The sequence below is a fragment of the Larimichthys crocea genome, chromosome II (genome assembly GCF_000972845.2).
Source record: "Larimichthys crocea isolate SSNF chromosome II, L_crocea_2.0, whole genome shotgun sequence".
NCBI lineage: Eukaryota > Metazoa > Chordata > Actinopteri > Sciaenidae > Larimichthys > Larimichthys crocea.
In genome coordinates, this window is record NC_040012.1 from 6,342,439 (window position 1) to 6,359,109 (window position 16,671).

Genomic DNA, 16,671 nt, shown 5'->3' on the forward strand with positions numbered 1-16,671 from the left:
ATAGGCCAGATTAAAAACAGACCTGAAAACGTGTTGTGACTGGAAAAGAAGAAAGCAAGACCCGTTGTCCCTTTCAATGATAAAGTGCTAAACACGATCCAGACGACCTCTGCTGAGATACTGTGATTAAGAATCATTATCTTCAACATGACATAAAGTATAACACGAGATAAGACACAATCTCTCCACTTTTACGTAGCAGAAGACGAGATAAAATGTAAATTATGCATAACTTTAAAGGTCCGGTGTGTAGAATTTAGTTGCATCTAGCGGTCTAATCGCTGTATTGCAATCTCCTCACATCACCCTCACTTTAAGGAGAAACAAGACTATAAGGAGCATGTTTAGAGTCAGTATTTAGTTTGTCTGTTCTGGGCTACCGTAGAAACACAGTGTATGGCGTCCTCCAAGTGTAGATATAAAAGGATCATTTTTAAGTAAAGCAAAAATATTCTTACTTTCAGGTGATTATAGATGCATGAAAACATAGTTATGGATATTATATTCCCCATGTCTGCCTTAAAGGGCTCATATCTTACACACTGCAACTTTAAGCCTTAATATAATCTGAACAGCTGAGTTGTATATAAATTCACCCTCAGTACAGTTGTCATGAACGAGGAAATTAGCTATGGAGGCCAAAACTGTTTTTTGTACCAGGCTGTAAACATGTTTATTTCTGCTGTGAAGTTGGGTATTACATAAGCTGGTCCAGAATTCAGCTGGCCGCATCATCACCAGAACCCCCTTCCATCCACCACATCACTTCTGTCCTGCAACAGCTCCACTGGCTCCCGGTCAAATCCAATCAATTACAATCAATTACAATTGATCAATTGATCCAATCAATCAATTACAAAACCCTTCTGCTCACATTCAAAGCCATCCATGACCATATCTCTCATATCTTCTCCATGTTGCTGCTCCTACATTCACCTGACTGTCCCCTCTGCCCGTCTCACCACCAGCTTTGGACCTCTTTACCCCCCGTCATAAGAAACATCAACTCACTCTCACAATTCAAGAGTGCACTCAAAACCAACCTGTTTAAAATCACCTTTTCCATCTGACAGATTCAATTGCATTGTCCTATTTTAACCTGTTTTTAATGTTGTATTCTTGTAATTTGGTTTACTTTTATGGTTTTACTTTTACTCTTTGTTTGTTTTTGTTATTTGCTGTCTACTTTTATTTATTGTACGGTGTCCTTGGGTGACAGAAATGCGCCTATGAAATAAAATGCATTATTATTATTATTAATTATTATGTTATTACTAACAGAATATTAGGGCCACATTTAAATTATTTTATTTTTTCATTAATACGAGATTAAAGTTGTTGTTATGGCGAGATTTAATACTCGCCATGTTAATAACAACTTTATTCTCGTAATTAATTCCAAAAAATGTTTTAAAATTTAAATGTGGCCCTAATTCTCTGTCGTATTAATTATTATATTATTATTATTAATTATTATTATATTATTATTATTATTATTATATGGGGTTGTCGCTATAATGTGAAAATGCAAACAGAATTATTGCTTTTAATATTTACTCAATAACACATTATTATATATATATGATAATATAAAATGAGGAGAGAGATTAGAGAAATAATAATTATAAAAATTATTTTAAAAAATTTGTTTGTTTGTCATTTTAACACTGTTAGGCTTCCGTACTGGTGACGTTACCGTAACTGTTTGTGTACGGCTCAAAGGAGGAAGCGAAAATGCGGTATTTCCGCTGCAGCAGCGAGAAGGGGCACGTCAAAAAAGAAAGAAAAATGTGGACACACTGAGGCCACAGCGGGGACATCAGGACACATATACCGTCTCCACTGGACTCTGCTGGCTGACATTAGTCGTTATTTAAAGTTCCCAGACGGGTATTTGTCAGTTTGAGGGTCGATCCGAGGTTAACTCGCCCCCCCCCGGTTGTGTGGTTCGCTTTGAGGAAGCAGGCTCGGCTTTAGCCCGCTAGCTCGCTTCGATAGAGATGGGGACGAGAGCAAGTCGCCTACAGGAAGACCCGGTTCCGTCCGCCTTTGGGAAAGATGGCCCAAAGCGGGATTCGTACCGGCGACCCCGCTGTGCCAGGCCCACCAGTCTCATGGTGGACTTCTCGGGCAGCTTCGAGGACACGGAGGCCAACCGGAGCCGATCGGAGGAAGGCAGCGACTCGGACCTGGGGCAGCATGGGGCGAGCGCCGACGGCAGCCCCGCTGACCACCACCATCACCACCACCACCACCACCACAACAACAGCGGCGGCATCCCCTCCAGCATTAGCCAAGCGTCACCCGCGGACGACAACAGCGAGGGGAAGCCGGAGGAAGACGGGAACTCAAGCCCAGAGTCCCCCGTCGTAGCTGAACACCAGCCCGGGGAGGAGACAGGCCGCACGCCCCACCGCACCTTTTCCGAGCGGCTGCCCGGGAATCGGCACTCATCCGCCCGCAGCGTCGGAGCGAGGTCCGCCCGGGTGCGGGGCACACACCAGCGGCCGGTGTCAGAGGCTTGGATCGGCCTTTACCGTGTCAACAACCGCCATGGCAGTAAGTTATATATATTTATACATATTATGTGTTTGTGATAATTATTGGCATGTTTCCACTAGGTTTTTTTTTTTTTTTTGTTTTTTGTGGATGTCTAGACAGGTCATCAACACAAGTTACAGGCTGTCAATGACTCAATACCTCAATATAAAAGGTGTGACCAGAAGTGGGGTATGACTGCCATGAGACAGCTGGAGTGGGAAATAAACAGGAATCATGGGTGTGATAGTCACTGGGAAATACAGGAGGACTTACTTCACTCTATAGCAGCCGAATAAAGTGTCTTATTCTCACAGCACAACCACTATGAATTTCAAATTCATCCACCCATTCATCGGTAGTGAAATGGATTATTTGAGGGAGGGGGAATTTACATTCCTGGACAGATAATCTCTTTTCCCGTGACTCAAAAAATCATCAGAGACTCTATTGTATGAAGCAGAGCTATGGCGTAAAAAACTAGAAGTGGTGACACACAACACACAAGTCATGACACAAGGCCTGTGTTGACAGTCGTTGTGTGAAATCCTGCAGCGAGCAACCGACCACCTTTTTTTTGCGTTGAAGAAACGGGAACATGAGTTTGCAGAGGAAGTGAAAACGCATTATTCTTGGTCTGCATGTGACGGGCAAACATGAGATTAGGAGGCAAAAACACAACAGTGTGGTGGGTTTCCCAGGCCAGCCCTCCAGCAAAACCCGGGGAAAATGGGTCACAACTTCACATGCCCTCGCACAACGCTGGCAGCAGCTCATAGATAGGAGGAGGAGGAGGTGGAGGAGGAGGTGGAGAATGTAGGGCACTGCTTCTGCATGTCTGTCCCATCCACTCATGGCTCTGGCGTTTCTTTCCCTCCAGCTCATGTGTGCATTTAAGTGAAGTTGCTGCGCTCAAGTTAACACCCTTCCTAACACCATCCCCGCAGCCTTCACACCGGCTGATTGTGTTTCAGTCTTCACGTTCTTTATCTAGAAAGTGATGCGCACATCATCTATCATTTATATCTGGTCGTGACACGGCGTGTTAATCTCAACCCTTGTTGTTGTGTCTCCGCTCTCTCTCTCTCTGTGCAGATATCCGCTGTCCCTTCTGCTCGAAGCCCTTCCCGGGGGGTCGGATCGAGGATCACCTGTTGAGCTGCCTCACCTCTCCTCCCCTACCTTACAATAGTAAGTATCGTGTCAAAAAATAGTCCAAAAGGCTGTGTCTTTTCTTTTTATTTAACACACTGTAAACACCTATGATTGCTTTGTGTGTCTACAGCGGATGTGCTCAGTAAAGACAGCGGAGAATGCTCCATCTGTTTGGAGGATCTGGTACAGGGAGAGACCATCGCCAGGCTGGCTTGCCTCTGCGTATACCATAAGAGGTAACACATTTCAGTTGGTGTATTTGCATTACAATAAAACACAGGCAGATACAAACGAAAGGAGGACGGTAAAAGATGCAAATTGGCGTAGGACAGATTAAAAAACGGACTGGACAAAAAGAAAGCAAAAGTTGTTTTGTACGAGTGCACGTTTAGAGACCCGTTGTCCCTCTCAATGATGTGCTGAACACGATCCAGACGACCTCTGCTGACATACTGTGATTAAGAATCATTATCTTCAACATGACATGAAGTATAACACGAGATAAGACCAGCTTTTACGTAGCAGAGGACGAGATAAACAGTCCGCTGACAGTAGATGATGCTGTTAGAAGTGTGGTAATGACTGCACCGTTACGTTTTAAGAAGACGCAGTCGCAGACAAGACAGATCAAAGATTCGTGGAAGAGTTTATGCACGTCACAGCTCATCACCTTCTAATTTTCATTTTGGAAACATGCTGCAACACAAACACTGCTTTATTCCCCACTTCCAAGAAGCCTTTGCTTTCCCATAATTCTCTCAAAAAAGACTTTGAGAGTGGACACGCTGAGACTTGAAGTTTACCAAGATTAGGAAATCCGAGAAGAAGAAGAAGAAGAAGATTGGAAAATCCACACGACAATAAAAGCATCATCACGTTTAACTGTGATGAAAACCAGCAGGCTGAAAGTTGGAAAGTTATGTTACATAAGAAGATTTTAGTTTTTAGGCGTGGCTGCCGTTCGGCTGCCTAATTGACTGATCCACCCAGTCGAGCAAGGGAGATTTGGAAAAAGGCTAAGAATCTAAAATATGAAACTAATCAAGCACGACACGACAATAAAAGTCACGTACGCACAGTGTCGACTGCAACAAACGGCCAATCGATCATCTGGACTGTAAGACTGTAGTTCCCAGAGGCTCCGACAAACCTCATCAACAATCCATTAACCTTCAGTTAAAAGAGAGAAAGTTCAGCAAATCGTCACGATAGAGAAACTGCAACTCACAAATAAGATGTTAAAATAGTTGCTGTCAGACTGTAGACTGTTTTGTCTCACTCGAGTGGTAGACTTATTTGTTTCAGTTCCACGTTAGTGCTCGAGGCGAATTAAAAGAAGTGCTGGCCTGACCACTCTTCTCACGTCTGACTGTGGACTTGTTGTGTTTAATGAGCTGGGGAGACTTTATATTTATTTATAACTGGCTGCAGCCGTTTCATTATGTTTGCTTTCACTTTCTGTTAGTGAATTGCGCCATTTAAAAAAAAACCCACCACAGAGGATCTGCCACATTAACACGACGTGGTGTCTGTTTTCTTTCTTTCCCTTGTAGCTGCATTGATTCTTGGTCCAAGGTGAAACCCTGCTGCCCCGAGCATCCCTTTGATTGACTCACGGGTCACATGTATTCCACACAGTGACCAACCCGACTCAGGTACGTAAGATTCGCTCTTCAACATCAGGCACAGCAACACTACTGTAGAGACGTTTATGAGACGGACGTGATAAAGAATCTCCTGAGGTCACTGCAGTAGATTACGTCTCCACAAGAAGAAGTATCAACCACTCATTGCTCGGTTTCATCATTAGTTTTCGTAACTTTTCATTACTAGTGCTGATATGATAACCCTAAATCTGTATTTCTGGTATCGAGATGTTTAATCTTCAGTTTTTTAAAGGAGATACTTTGAGAAAACATCATCACTTTGTGTCCTGTAACAAAAGAAGCAAAGGTTCTGGAATGTAAAGAGAAGAACCGACACAAGAACCTTAAGAAAATGAATCAAATATCAACTGGAATTAAGTTAACCACACATTTCACGACAGTTTTCCGAATTTTGACACATTTCAGCCTGTAAATAAATTCACAGAGGCTCAAATATCCACCCCATGAACTGCAGCGAGTCGAGAGGCAGTTTAAAAATAAAGTGTTTGTTTCACTTACGGTGCAGAACACCAAAGTAGGGTGGTAATGATCTATATTTATACTACTTTATCTTTAAAGAAGAACCCAGAGCTGCAGCTAACAATCATTTCGAACACCTATTCATCTAAAAACAATATTCATTTTGTCAGTTCAGTGTTGGAGCCAGTTGTGTCATTCAACTCATCAGTTTATTGATTCATTTCATGCATTTATCGTAGACTGATGATGGTAAATGATCCTGAAAATATTAATGTGATGTTTTAATACAGTCATTACGGTGTGCATTGCTTCTCTAATGGACAGTCTTCTTCTTTTTTTTCCGTCCTCACAGGAGACTACACTGAATCCCAATAGAAACCCAATGAAAACACGTGTAATTGAACAAAATCAAAGTCCCTCTCAGACGCTAACCCTATATTTGAGCGGAGAACAGACGATCCTAAGAGGAAGCTCCGGTTGTATCGACACCTGACGCTCTCCGCTGCTCGGATCTATTTGAACTCAGTCGAGGTCGTTTCAAGCCAACCGTAAAACAACAAAAAAGAAAAGAAAAAAAAAAACAGCTGATCTGTGGGTCGGGAACCTTGATGGAACAGAAGTGTGGAAGAGGAGGAGGTTCGGCCGCGGAACATTTAATAAAAAAATAACGATGGAACTCGCCCCAGAAAGATCTCGAACTTTGGGAGGGACACACACACACAAAAAAAAGTTGTCCTAACTGTGACTTTGGATCCTCTCCTGTGTATTTTTTTTTGGTCATTTTATCAAGTATTTTGCAGAAAGAGTATTGTTCCATGTCATACATTGGATGAATGTTTTCTTTCCTCGGCTAACCCCAAATGAACCAAACCTCACACTGAAAGCGAACTGTTACCACATTGCTTTATTTTGACCCAGCTGGAGGTTGAGGGCTTTTTTTTTTTTTGGTGAATGGGGGGCTGCCGTTAAACCTTTTTTTTTTTTCTATTACCTGTAAACATTTCAGGGGAAGTTTGGGGGCTAATTGTTTATCTGAGTAGGTCAGTTTTCTTGTAGGTGGTTAGTTAGTTAGCTCAGAGTTTAATGTGCTGCTACTTGCTGAGTGTTTTAGGAAGGTTGTAGGTATTTCATAGGGCCATAGTAGCGCTGGTGTTGGCACCAATTTGAGCACTTTTGTCCTTCAAGGCTGATTTTTTTTTAATTTTATTTTTCATTTTTTTCCACATACGGTCTTGGTTGTGTGTGTGTGTTTGTTTGGAGATGATGACCAAGGATAGAAAATGTCCTAAGCATGACTGAAAGTGTGAAAGTGTGTGTGTGTGGTGTCGTGTGTGTTTACTGTAAATTGCCCAAAGGTCTGCTTGGTCGAGCGGGTTACCCTTTTTTTTTCTTTTCATTTTCTTCCTGTTACATGTGGCATTGGTACGCGACATGGCGGCTCAAGTGGTCCAGCTGCACTTTGAATGCGGTTTCGGGGGGTTGTGTCCCACCACACCCTCCTCCCTCCTCTTCTATCTATCCATTCTCCAACACTCTCTGGGGTGTAGTCCGGATTTTTTGGACCAGAACCCAAGGGGACAGTTTGGCCATCTGGTTATATCGGTGCCAGATCGAGGAGGGATAAAGGAGGGATGGGCGGATTGAGGGATGTATTTTTGGGGGTGGTGTGTTTATACCATGTGGCATCTGCCTCTCTTTCCAGAACTGGAGGCGATGGACAGCTGATGGTTAATTATTACATAACTAAGCCCCCACCCATTTCCCCTCTTTTTTTTATTTTTAGGTTTCTAGATATTATATCATTGCTAAATATGTTAAGTGTGTGTGTGTGTGTGTGTGTGTGGATTGCCTTTGCCGGGTGAAGGGGTTCTTGTGCAAGCAGGTATTTGTAGTTTTTTGGTTTTTTTTCTTTTTAGGGCTGAACTGAGGTGGAAGCACAACAGTGAGGCTGCTCAACAGATGCTGTCTGGTGCGGATTGTACACAGGCCAGTGGGGAACCGAACAAAAACATGAATCGATTTGATTTTTTTCTGTCCCATGTGTTTTTTTTTTTAATCTCTGTGCTCACAAGTGGTAAGTATGGATCAGGTTTTTTTTTTTAGAGGTCGGCCCAGTGCACAGGTTTCCTAGTTTTGTGTTCACCCCCCTCTCCTCCCCCTCTTCTTTTCTGGTCCATGGTGTTAAAGAGTCTGAGGTGCTACGACTTGCCCCGCCACGAGAGGGCAGCCCCGTGCATGCGTCTCATGTTTTTTGTGTAGGTGATCAGAAAAAAATAATGCCAAAAGTCTCTGTGTCTGTGTGCGCGAGAACGGACGAGCTGCATTGATCATTAGATGTTACATTTTGTTGTGGTGATGAATTATGATGTTGTATACTTTGACTGGGAGGGGTGTGTGTGTGTGTGTGTGTTTGTTTGTTTAGGGGTGGGAAGTGGGGGGCGGGTGGTGGTGGTGGTGGTGGTGGTTGGGTTGTCGATTAAAGATTTAGACAATCTAAAAACCCCACATTACTCTCATTTGCTTTCTTACCCCCTCTAAGCTGTGTGGTGCAATACCTCAATTTTTACCAATGCTAACTAAATACTCTGTGTGTAAACTAGCTCCAATCCAAGGACGGTGTTTTGTATAAATGTCCTTTTGTTTTTTGTTTTTTGAATGGCAGGGCGCTGATCCCGCTGTGCGCCCTGTGCTTTGAGGCCGATGTATTTAGATGAGAATGTTCTCTTTTCTTTTTTTTTTCTCCCCCCACCATAACGGCATCTGCATCCCCAAGATATGGACAATCTGCCTTTACTCTGGTATAAAAACAAATTGAATTTTATTTATTAAAATTGTAAATATGTAATGCAATTCAAGAAAAATGGCTTGGTCTTTGTCTGTTCAATATACTGTTTCTAAGCTCCAATCTTTTGTATGTCTCAGAAATTGTTTTTATATGTATTTTTTACAATAAATATGTGTGAGAGACGTTTTGTGGATGTCTGTTTTTGTGTCAGTGTGTCAGTGATGTGTTTGTGGTTGTTTGTGCTGTTCAGTCAGATCAAACTCCACCTGGATAGTCTTAGTCTTAGTTTCAGAGACATTTCAGGGTTCGACCGGTCTGATTTGACGGGCTGCAACGTCAAAAGTTGGATTCGACTCAACTTCACCACAGGTACCCTCAGCCACCCATACAGCTGCAGCCAAAACGCACTACACCAACTCAAATGAATGGAAAAACCTGCATTTTACCACAGTGCTGAACTGTGTTTGAATCCAGCCTTAATCAGGTCACACTGACCTGAAGAGTTTTCATTTTAAAGAGATCATTTCAATCACAGAATAAATGTTTTAAAAGTTGATCTTAGGTTTGGTTTCCTTCACAGATCCTTTTCCCACCATTAAATTGAATTCTTTTCAAATGAAGTTGTATGAGAAAATGAAATGAGCACAGTAGGATGTACCTGATGATGCAGACGGGAGTTCTGGTGGGAGGTAATAAGAATATTGCAGACAGTAGCAATAATTTCCAAAATGAGGCCCACACACTCAGATCAATGCTGAAGAAGCTGCAGAACTATGTGAACTAGACAATTATGTGACTTTCGCAGCCAGAGTTTTTCCTACATGCTTGGAAGTAGAGGGTGAGGTGTGAGAGAATATCCATTCACTTTGTAATCTGCAACTTCACTGCTAGGTGCCACTGAATCCTACAAACTAGACCTTTAATAAAAAGATGCTAAGGTGGAACTACTAGGACTAATATCATCAATCAGTCTGTGAATAAAAACTACAGTGAGACAAATCATACTGGCCGAATGAGATTTATTAAGAGTATGGGATGTAACAAGAAACAGACTGCTGATAAACTCCTACATATCATCAGACTACAGACCACTGTAAGAGCACATTTCAAATTTCAGTGGCATTTAATCACACAAACACCAGAAAGATCTGCACAGGATTCATTTGGACATACGTCAGTTAAAATGGTACAGCTGTGATAAAATACACGGCACACATATGGAAAAAAGACAGAAATGATTAAATGAATTATGGAGGTTAAATGGCAATGGCTAAAAATGAAATTCTAGTCTTTAGCTTTTGATGATCTGGCAACTTTGCACCAACAAAAAATGTACTGGTTCAAATCCTGTATGTAACAAAGTATGGAGGTGGACTGGTAGCTGTAGAAGTGGCACTAAACCCCCCACAACTGCTTGCAGTGGTACTTCTAAGGGAGGGCTGCCCATTACTCCACCATCTCTCTCCACATTTGCATGTGAACCATGTGTACATAAAGTGTGTTTTTCGGGTTAAAATGCATGTAACAACAACAACAAAAAAGAATTTCCCTTTGAGAGAAGAAAAATCCTTAAATAAGGAAGACTGGATTCAAAGTATTAAAGTTTAAGTTGAATTTATTATTCTTGTACAAGAAGGAGCGTTTAACAGTGCAACACACCAAAGGGGTTTACAGAGAAAAGGCTCCTTGAGGAGCTCTAACAGTTGGTTCTTATACATTTTTTAAAAAAAAGGGCTGTCTTGGACACCTCCCCTGTTACTGGTTTTATTTAACAGTTAAATAAAAACAGTAACATTAAAATAAAAACCAAGTAACAGTGAACTATGCAATATGTAAGTCTAAAACCTTATAAAGAATCTAGTCTTTGAGAGACTGTACAGATGCATGTGAGGCAGATTTCACTTATTTATTGCACAAGCCAGTTCGACAGCTACTGGACTTGACTTGGAGTGTGTGATATTTTGAGGGGGGAGTTGTAGAGACTAATGCTCACAGGTAGGAAAGACTTCTTGTGTCTCTCTGTGGAGCATCTTGGTGCCAGCAGTCTCTGGCTGAAGGTCTGTCCAGCACCTCATGGAGTGGAGTGGGAGTCATAGTCCAAGACAGCCCGACACCTTAGCTGCCAGAACTAAACACAAAGCTCTGACGCTAGCCTACAAAACCATCTCAGGATCTGCCCCTGCCTATCTCAGCGTCCTACTAAAGGCTCACGTCCCGACCAGGGCGTTACGCCCCGCTCATTCAAACCGTCTAGTTGTACCCTCGCCTCTCGCAAAGCGAGGTCACTCTAAACTCTTCTCTGTGGTCGTCCCCAAATGGTGGAATGACCGACCAACGGCTACTAGAACAGCAACATCCCTTTCTACCTTTAAAAAACTTGTAAAAACCTTTCTCTTTCGAGAATGCTTCCCTGCCTAACAAAACTAACAACTACTCTGTGCTCCTTTACACCTTTGTCAGCTTATGTCCTCCTCTGTAAGTCGCTTTGGATAAAAGCGTCTGCTAAATGCAATGTAATGTAATGTAATGTAATACCTTAGACAGACTTTTATAACAGGATTAATAAAATCTCTTCTTATACCAACTGCAACAATATAATTTACTCGAAGGATATACCGTATTTATAATAATAACTAAGAAGATGGCAAGCGGCCTTATCTCGGGTATAAACACACAAAAGTTGAATTTTAGTTATAAAATTGAAATATGTAATGCAATTCAAGAAAAATGGCTGTCCTTTGTCTGTTAATATTACTGTTTCTAAGCTCAATCGTGTGTATGTCTCAGAAATTTGTTTTATATGTATGGGTTATTACATAAATAGGTGGGGGGACCGCGTTGTGGGAGGTGGCTGTTTTGTGTCCAGTGGCATAGGTGTTGTTGTGTTTGGTTGGGTTGGCTGGTCATCGGCAAAAATGTACGCCGACGACGGATTATAAGACAAAGACGAAGATAGAATAAGATAATAAGAATAAGAAGAATAGAATAATAATTTAGAAAAACGTAGGTGTTTTTTTCGTTAAACAAAATTATAAAGTTTTGTTGGGAAAGTCAATTAAATCAACACGACCAGAAAACCAAAACATAGTCAACAAACAAACAACAACAACAACAACAACAATAATAAGAATACTAATTAGTAATAATGTAGTTAAAGTTTTTTTCTTTAAACAAACTAATTTAAAGTTTTGTTGGCGGAAGTCCAAATTAAATTCAAACTACTTTAACCCTAAAATATATATAAATAATTATTAATAATAACAAAACAGATAATCAGGTCGGCAGCCTCGTTCCCCCAAATCTCGTTCGCAGCCGTCTGTGTGGTGTTTGTGTGTTGTGTGCGCGATTTATCGCGAGAACACGCGGCTTCAAACCTCCCCATGATCCTTTGCGCTCCCTCTTTCTAGCCGGCGCCTGAGAATGGGTACGTGTTTTCACGCTCGGCTCGGAGGCTGAATCCTTCTCCATCTGCCGATTTAACGAAGGGATACTCAAATAATGGTTCGCCACGTTGAAGCTAAACATTACTTGAACAGATTTAGGTTGAACTTTCCTGTCTTGCTGTCAGTTTGTCGTGTTTTAAATGAGATAATTCTCGGGGAGGATGTGTGGGTGAAGATGTGCCCCAAGATGGCTGCTCGCTCTCTCTCTCTCATGTAGCTGATGTTTGGAGTTTGTCTCTGTGCACGGCTCTCTCTGCTTTAATGTGAGGGTTTAAAGTGTTTTAGCGGGATTCAGCGCTGTGTGCTCGGTGTGTTGACTGTTTCAGAGGCGGTGTGAGTTTTTAAAAGGTGTTTGAAGAGGTGGTGTTAGCATTAGTTAGCAGGACGCGACATGCTGCTTTGAGACACATGGAGGGAAATAATGAGGATTAAACGCGTTTAAGGAGGTAGTTAAGTGCTTTTTATGTGATTTATCTTAAAGATTTATGTGTGCTTTAGTTAACTAACGTGTGTTAGGGAAGTTAGGGTGCATGCTGGCTCCTCGTGAGGCCTCATGATGGTTTTAAAGAGGAAGAAAATGACTGAAATTAGTGTCTTTATGCTTAAATACGAGGTTTAAAGCACAATATGCACAGGCAGCTTAATGTAGGTTTAAATCCAGAGTTTAGTGTTGGATAATGTGACACATGCAGCCACATTTTTCCATGCACAGACAGATTTATGTAGGTTCAAATCCAGAGTTTAGTGTTGGATAATGTGACACATGCAGCTTTAAAATCGCTTGAGCGATGTGATGAAAATCTTTAAGCGGAATCCGAATTAAACTGCGGACAACCTACCTTGGAGAACTGATCGCTCAAGCTCTTTTATAGATCGTACCGAGAGTCCTGTGAGTTTATCCGGTGATCTAACTTTGTTTTTTTTTAAACTCTTTGTTCAGGTATCTCAAGGGACAACTGGCATAAACGCCGCAAGACCGGCGGTAAACGCAAGCCCTACCACAAGAAGAGGAAGTATGAGCTCGGACGTCCTCCCGCAAACACAAAGGTAAATGAATCTTGTGCTTAAAAGAGACTTGATGTAGCGTGGGTGATGAAAACGTGACCTTAGGTGAGTCCTTTTTGGGCCGTTTTGGTTCAAAGTTTTGGGCTCACCAATGTTAGGACTTGTCATAGTTACACTGACACGCGTGTGGTTCAGAAAGCAGTCTGTACGCATGATTAACCTGTGTTATATAAACACTAAGAGCGTGTCTTTCTTTTAGATCGGAGCTCGCCGCATCCACACAGTGAGGGTCCGTGGTGGGAACAAGAAGTACCGTGCTCTGAGGCTGGATGTTGGTAACTTCTCATGGGGCTCTGAGTGTAAGTTTCTTTGATTTCCTGCAGCTTGAGCCCTTTTTTTAATGTCGCACACTTCTTTCCATGAAGATAACTTTGTCCAGTTCTGCTACTGAATGCAAGTGATGATAATGAAGACTCTGAGAAAGACCTGTGTGATATTAAAACAACGTTTTTAGTTGATCGATGTAATGGGAAGTGTTGCTTCTGCTATAATGCCGCTTCATTTTTGTGTACACACAGGCTGCACACGTAAGACCAGGATCATCGACGTGGTCTACAATGCCTCCAACAACGAGCTGGTCAGAACCAAGACCCTGGTGAAGAACTGCATCGTCCTTGTCGACAGCCTTCCCTACAGGCAGTGGTACGAGGCTCACTACGCCACTCCTTTGGGACGCAAGAAGGGAGCCAAGCTGGTACGTGGGGAGAATATAGTCTAGCATGTTTTTATTCTTTTAAATTGAGCAGAGGCTCGACGCCTTCTGTTTTTAGAGTTTGTATACAGTGTGGTGCTGCTGTGATAGGTTGAAATGTGACTTTCTCTTCATTAGAGCTCAATGTCAGTTTCAGACCACATGTTGCCACAATGGCAACCCACAATCGCACTTAGTCCAAGTTCAGTTGTGTTGGGTTTGAGTGTCGTCCGCCCAGCCTAATGGACTAAGGGTGGTCTTTGTATGAAAGCCCTTTTGTGTTGACACAACACAGAAAGTTAGAATCAGGGTCCCCAGATCACAATAGACTTCATGTCCACAGCATCTGCACTTTTAGTTTCACGTCTTTCCATGAAGATAACTTTGTCCAGTTCTGCTACTGAATGAAAGTGGTGATAATAACGACTCTGAGAAAGACCTGATGTCTGCTGCAGTATTACACCACCTGTTATTGCTCAGTAGACGAAGTGTTAATGAGCCTTTATCCCTCTTTTTTTTTTTTTCTGTAGACTCCTGAGGAGGAAGAGGTTCTGAACAAGAAGAGGTCCAAGAGGACCCAGAAGAAGTACGATGAGCGTAAAAAGACAGCCAAGATCAGCACCCTCCTGGAGGAGCAGTTCCAGCAGGGAAAACTGCTCGGTGAGTCTCGACATGTTTGTTCTGCTGTGATAGCTGTCGATGTGGAGATTGTATCTGTTATTTGAGTCCAAAATATCTGAACTCGAAATAACTTTGCAATATTCCTCTTCGTGTCATGGGAAATGCATGTTTCAGAGGTGAAAATGAGTTAATGTGGTCTGTGGGTCGACGTTCTGGATTCAGTCTGACTTTATTAGACTGAATTTCCTCCATGCAGTGAGACTAACCTGTAGAAATACACTGACCTGCCTTTATGGGTGATCTCTCTCTGTAGAAATCCACTTTTTGACAATGCAATTAAAAGGCATCGTCTCTTCTCTAATCCTGTCCACGTCTTTCCATGAAGATAACTTTGTCCAGTTCTGCTACTGAATGAAAGTGGTGATATCAAAGACTCTGAGAAAGACCTACGCTGACATCTGCAGCGTTAACTCGCCCTGTCGATACCTAAAACGTGGATGTAGTATCCATGGTGACCACAGGTTTCTGAGACCTGTTGTGAAGCTCAGTCAGGCTCCCGACTAATCCAAAAATGAGCGAAGGTGTGGGTGGAGATGAGGCAGGCTGAACGAAGCCTAGTTACTCAAACAAGTCACCTGTAATTGCACCCACCTCAATTTAAGCAGCCATGATCTTAATTATGCAAATCTTTAAGACTGGCTGAAGCAGGACAGTGTCAGACTGGTTTATACCACTCGTACTCTTCACTTGTGGACTTCCAAGTATTAACTGTACTGATCATTTCTCTTGTCCCTCCTGCAGCTTGCATCGCCTCCAGACCCGGCCAGTGCGGCAGGGCAGACGGCTACATCCTGGAAGGCAAAGAGCTTGAGTTCTACCTGAGGAAGATCAAGGCCAAGAAAGGCAAATAGATGTACAGCTGTTTGATACGTCAATAAACTCCAAACGCCCCACAACTGTCTACTGCTTTGATTTGTCTGTTTGTTGATGCATTACAATTCTAATCTTGATCACAGAGGGTTAAAACTTAGATATATGATGACTCTGGTCATATGGGGAGCAAAATATAAACGCTTGATATTATTTTAACAATTGAGTAAAGACCAGGAAGTCTGCTGCAGCACACACTGATGTACTGGAAATGTCAGATTATGAGGTGGAAGAGGCGTTGCGACCTTTAACTTTGTAAATGCATTTCTTCTGAAAAACTATTGAATACAGTGGTACAGAAATGATCTCAAGTATTTTCCCCAATCTACAGTTTAGAGTATGATCTAAAACTATTTACTGTTACATTAACTATTGAAGTATTGGTACACTATTTTATTGGCAGGTGCTTCTAACACTGGCTCATGTATGTTAGGGGGGTGGCCAAACTATTTTAAACTCCTAAATATAATACAGTCCAGTTTAACATGACTGCAAACTACAACTTCAGTAGTAAATGACGGTTAAAACCTGACGGTGTCGACAGAACTGAGACATGAGCTTAGTGAATATAGAATTTATGGCAGAGCTATTGGATTGATGGTGAATATTGCAGTGTGTTGAGGTGAAGCTACTTGTAATATAATTAAATTATAAATAAATAAAGCTTTCTGGCAGGCTAATTCTATTACCTGTGGTGGCTGACAGAGGACAGGAGGGAAACTAACCCTCTACCTGTTTATATGCTTGTACAACAAAAGAATTAATGACTTAAAGCAATCATTCACTTGTTTCTACATTAATCACACTGGCCAAATGAGACACGACAAGTAACCAGGCCAGTGTTAAACGCCTACAGACCACTGTAAGAGCACACTTTACATTTCAGTGGCATTTAATCACGCAGGATTCATTTTGGCTCATGTTAAACAGGAAAAATACATTATATTTGTTTCCACACGGCAATTAAATGTGGTTTATAGGCCATTCATACAGCTCTTTGAAATGCATGGCACACATGCAGGTAAGCAAGAAATGATTAAAGTAATTATGAAAACAATTTGATGGCTGAGAGGGAAACGAGGCGAAGATGAAATCTAAGTCTTCAACTTTGCACCAACAAAAAATAAATAAAACATCTAAATCATCTTAAAAAGGAAAACTAATTATACCAACTGCAACAATGGTATTTATAATAATAATAAGAAGAAGAATAGAGGGCAGTGTCTCCCAACATTTTCCTGAAATGATCCCTTATATATCACTGAGTCAACAGGCGGCCTATGGCTAAGTGATATATGTCATGGATATTTTTAATAT

At 41.8% G+C, this 16,671-nt stretch overlaps 2 protein-coding genes and 4 non-coding genes across 6 annotated transcripts; all 6 read left to right on the top strand.

Annotated features, from left to right (window-relative positions):
• The first annotated feature begins 1,701 nt into the window (after positions 1-1,701).
• On the top strand, positions 1,702-8,786 carry zgc:66427 (E3 ubiquitin-protein ligase ZNRF1). The gene is made up of 5 exons (XM_019254256.2): positions 1,702-2,559; positions 3,634-3,729; positions 3,824-3,929; positions 5,247-5,348; positions 6,172-8,786. Exons 1-4 carry the CDS (start codon positions 2,001-2,003, stop codon positions 5,302-5,304), a joined length of 819 nt encoding a protein of 272 aa, XP_019109801.2. The 5' UTR covers positions 1,702-2,000; the 3' UTR covers positions 5,305-5,348; positions 6,172-8,786.
• Positions 8,787-11,928: 3,142 nt separating this feature from the next.
• LOC104932872 (40S ribosomal protein S8) lies at positions 11,929-15,385 on the top strand. Its single transcript, XM_010748200.3, has 6 exons — positions 11,929-12,028; positions 12,988-13,094; positions 13,312-13,411; positions 13,631-13,806; positions 14,334-14,463; positions 15,226-15,385. Exons 1-6 carry the CDS (start codon positions 12,025-12,027, stop codon positions 15,333-15,335), a joined length of 627 nt encoding a protein of 208 aa, XP_010746502.1. The 5' UTR covers positions 11,929-12,024; the 3' UTR covers positions 15,336-15,385.
• Positions 13,130-13,237, top strand: LOC113744138 (small nucleolar RNA SNORD46). Its single transcript, XR_003461301.1, has one exon. It is a non-coding gene; the product is annotated as a small nucleolar RNA SNORD46 (small nucleolar RNA).
• Positions 13,467-13,535, top strand: LOC113744148 (small nucleolar RNA SNORD38). The gene has a single exon (XR_003461305.1). It is a non-coding gene; the product is annotated as a small nucleolar RNA SNORD38 (small nucleolar RNA).
• Positions 14,171-14,239, top strand: LOC113744150 (small nucleolar RNA SNORD38). Its single transcript, XR_003461307.1, has one exon. It is a non-coding gene; the product is annotated as a small nucleolar RNA SNORD38 (small nucleolar RNA).
• LOC113744152 (small nucleolar RNA SNORD38) lies at positions 14,799-14,867 on the top strand. Its single transcript, XR_003461308.1, has one exon. It is a non-coding gene; the product is annotated as a small nucleolar RNA SNORD38 (small nucleolar RNA).
• Positions 15,386-16,671: the final 1,286 nt, after the last annotated feature.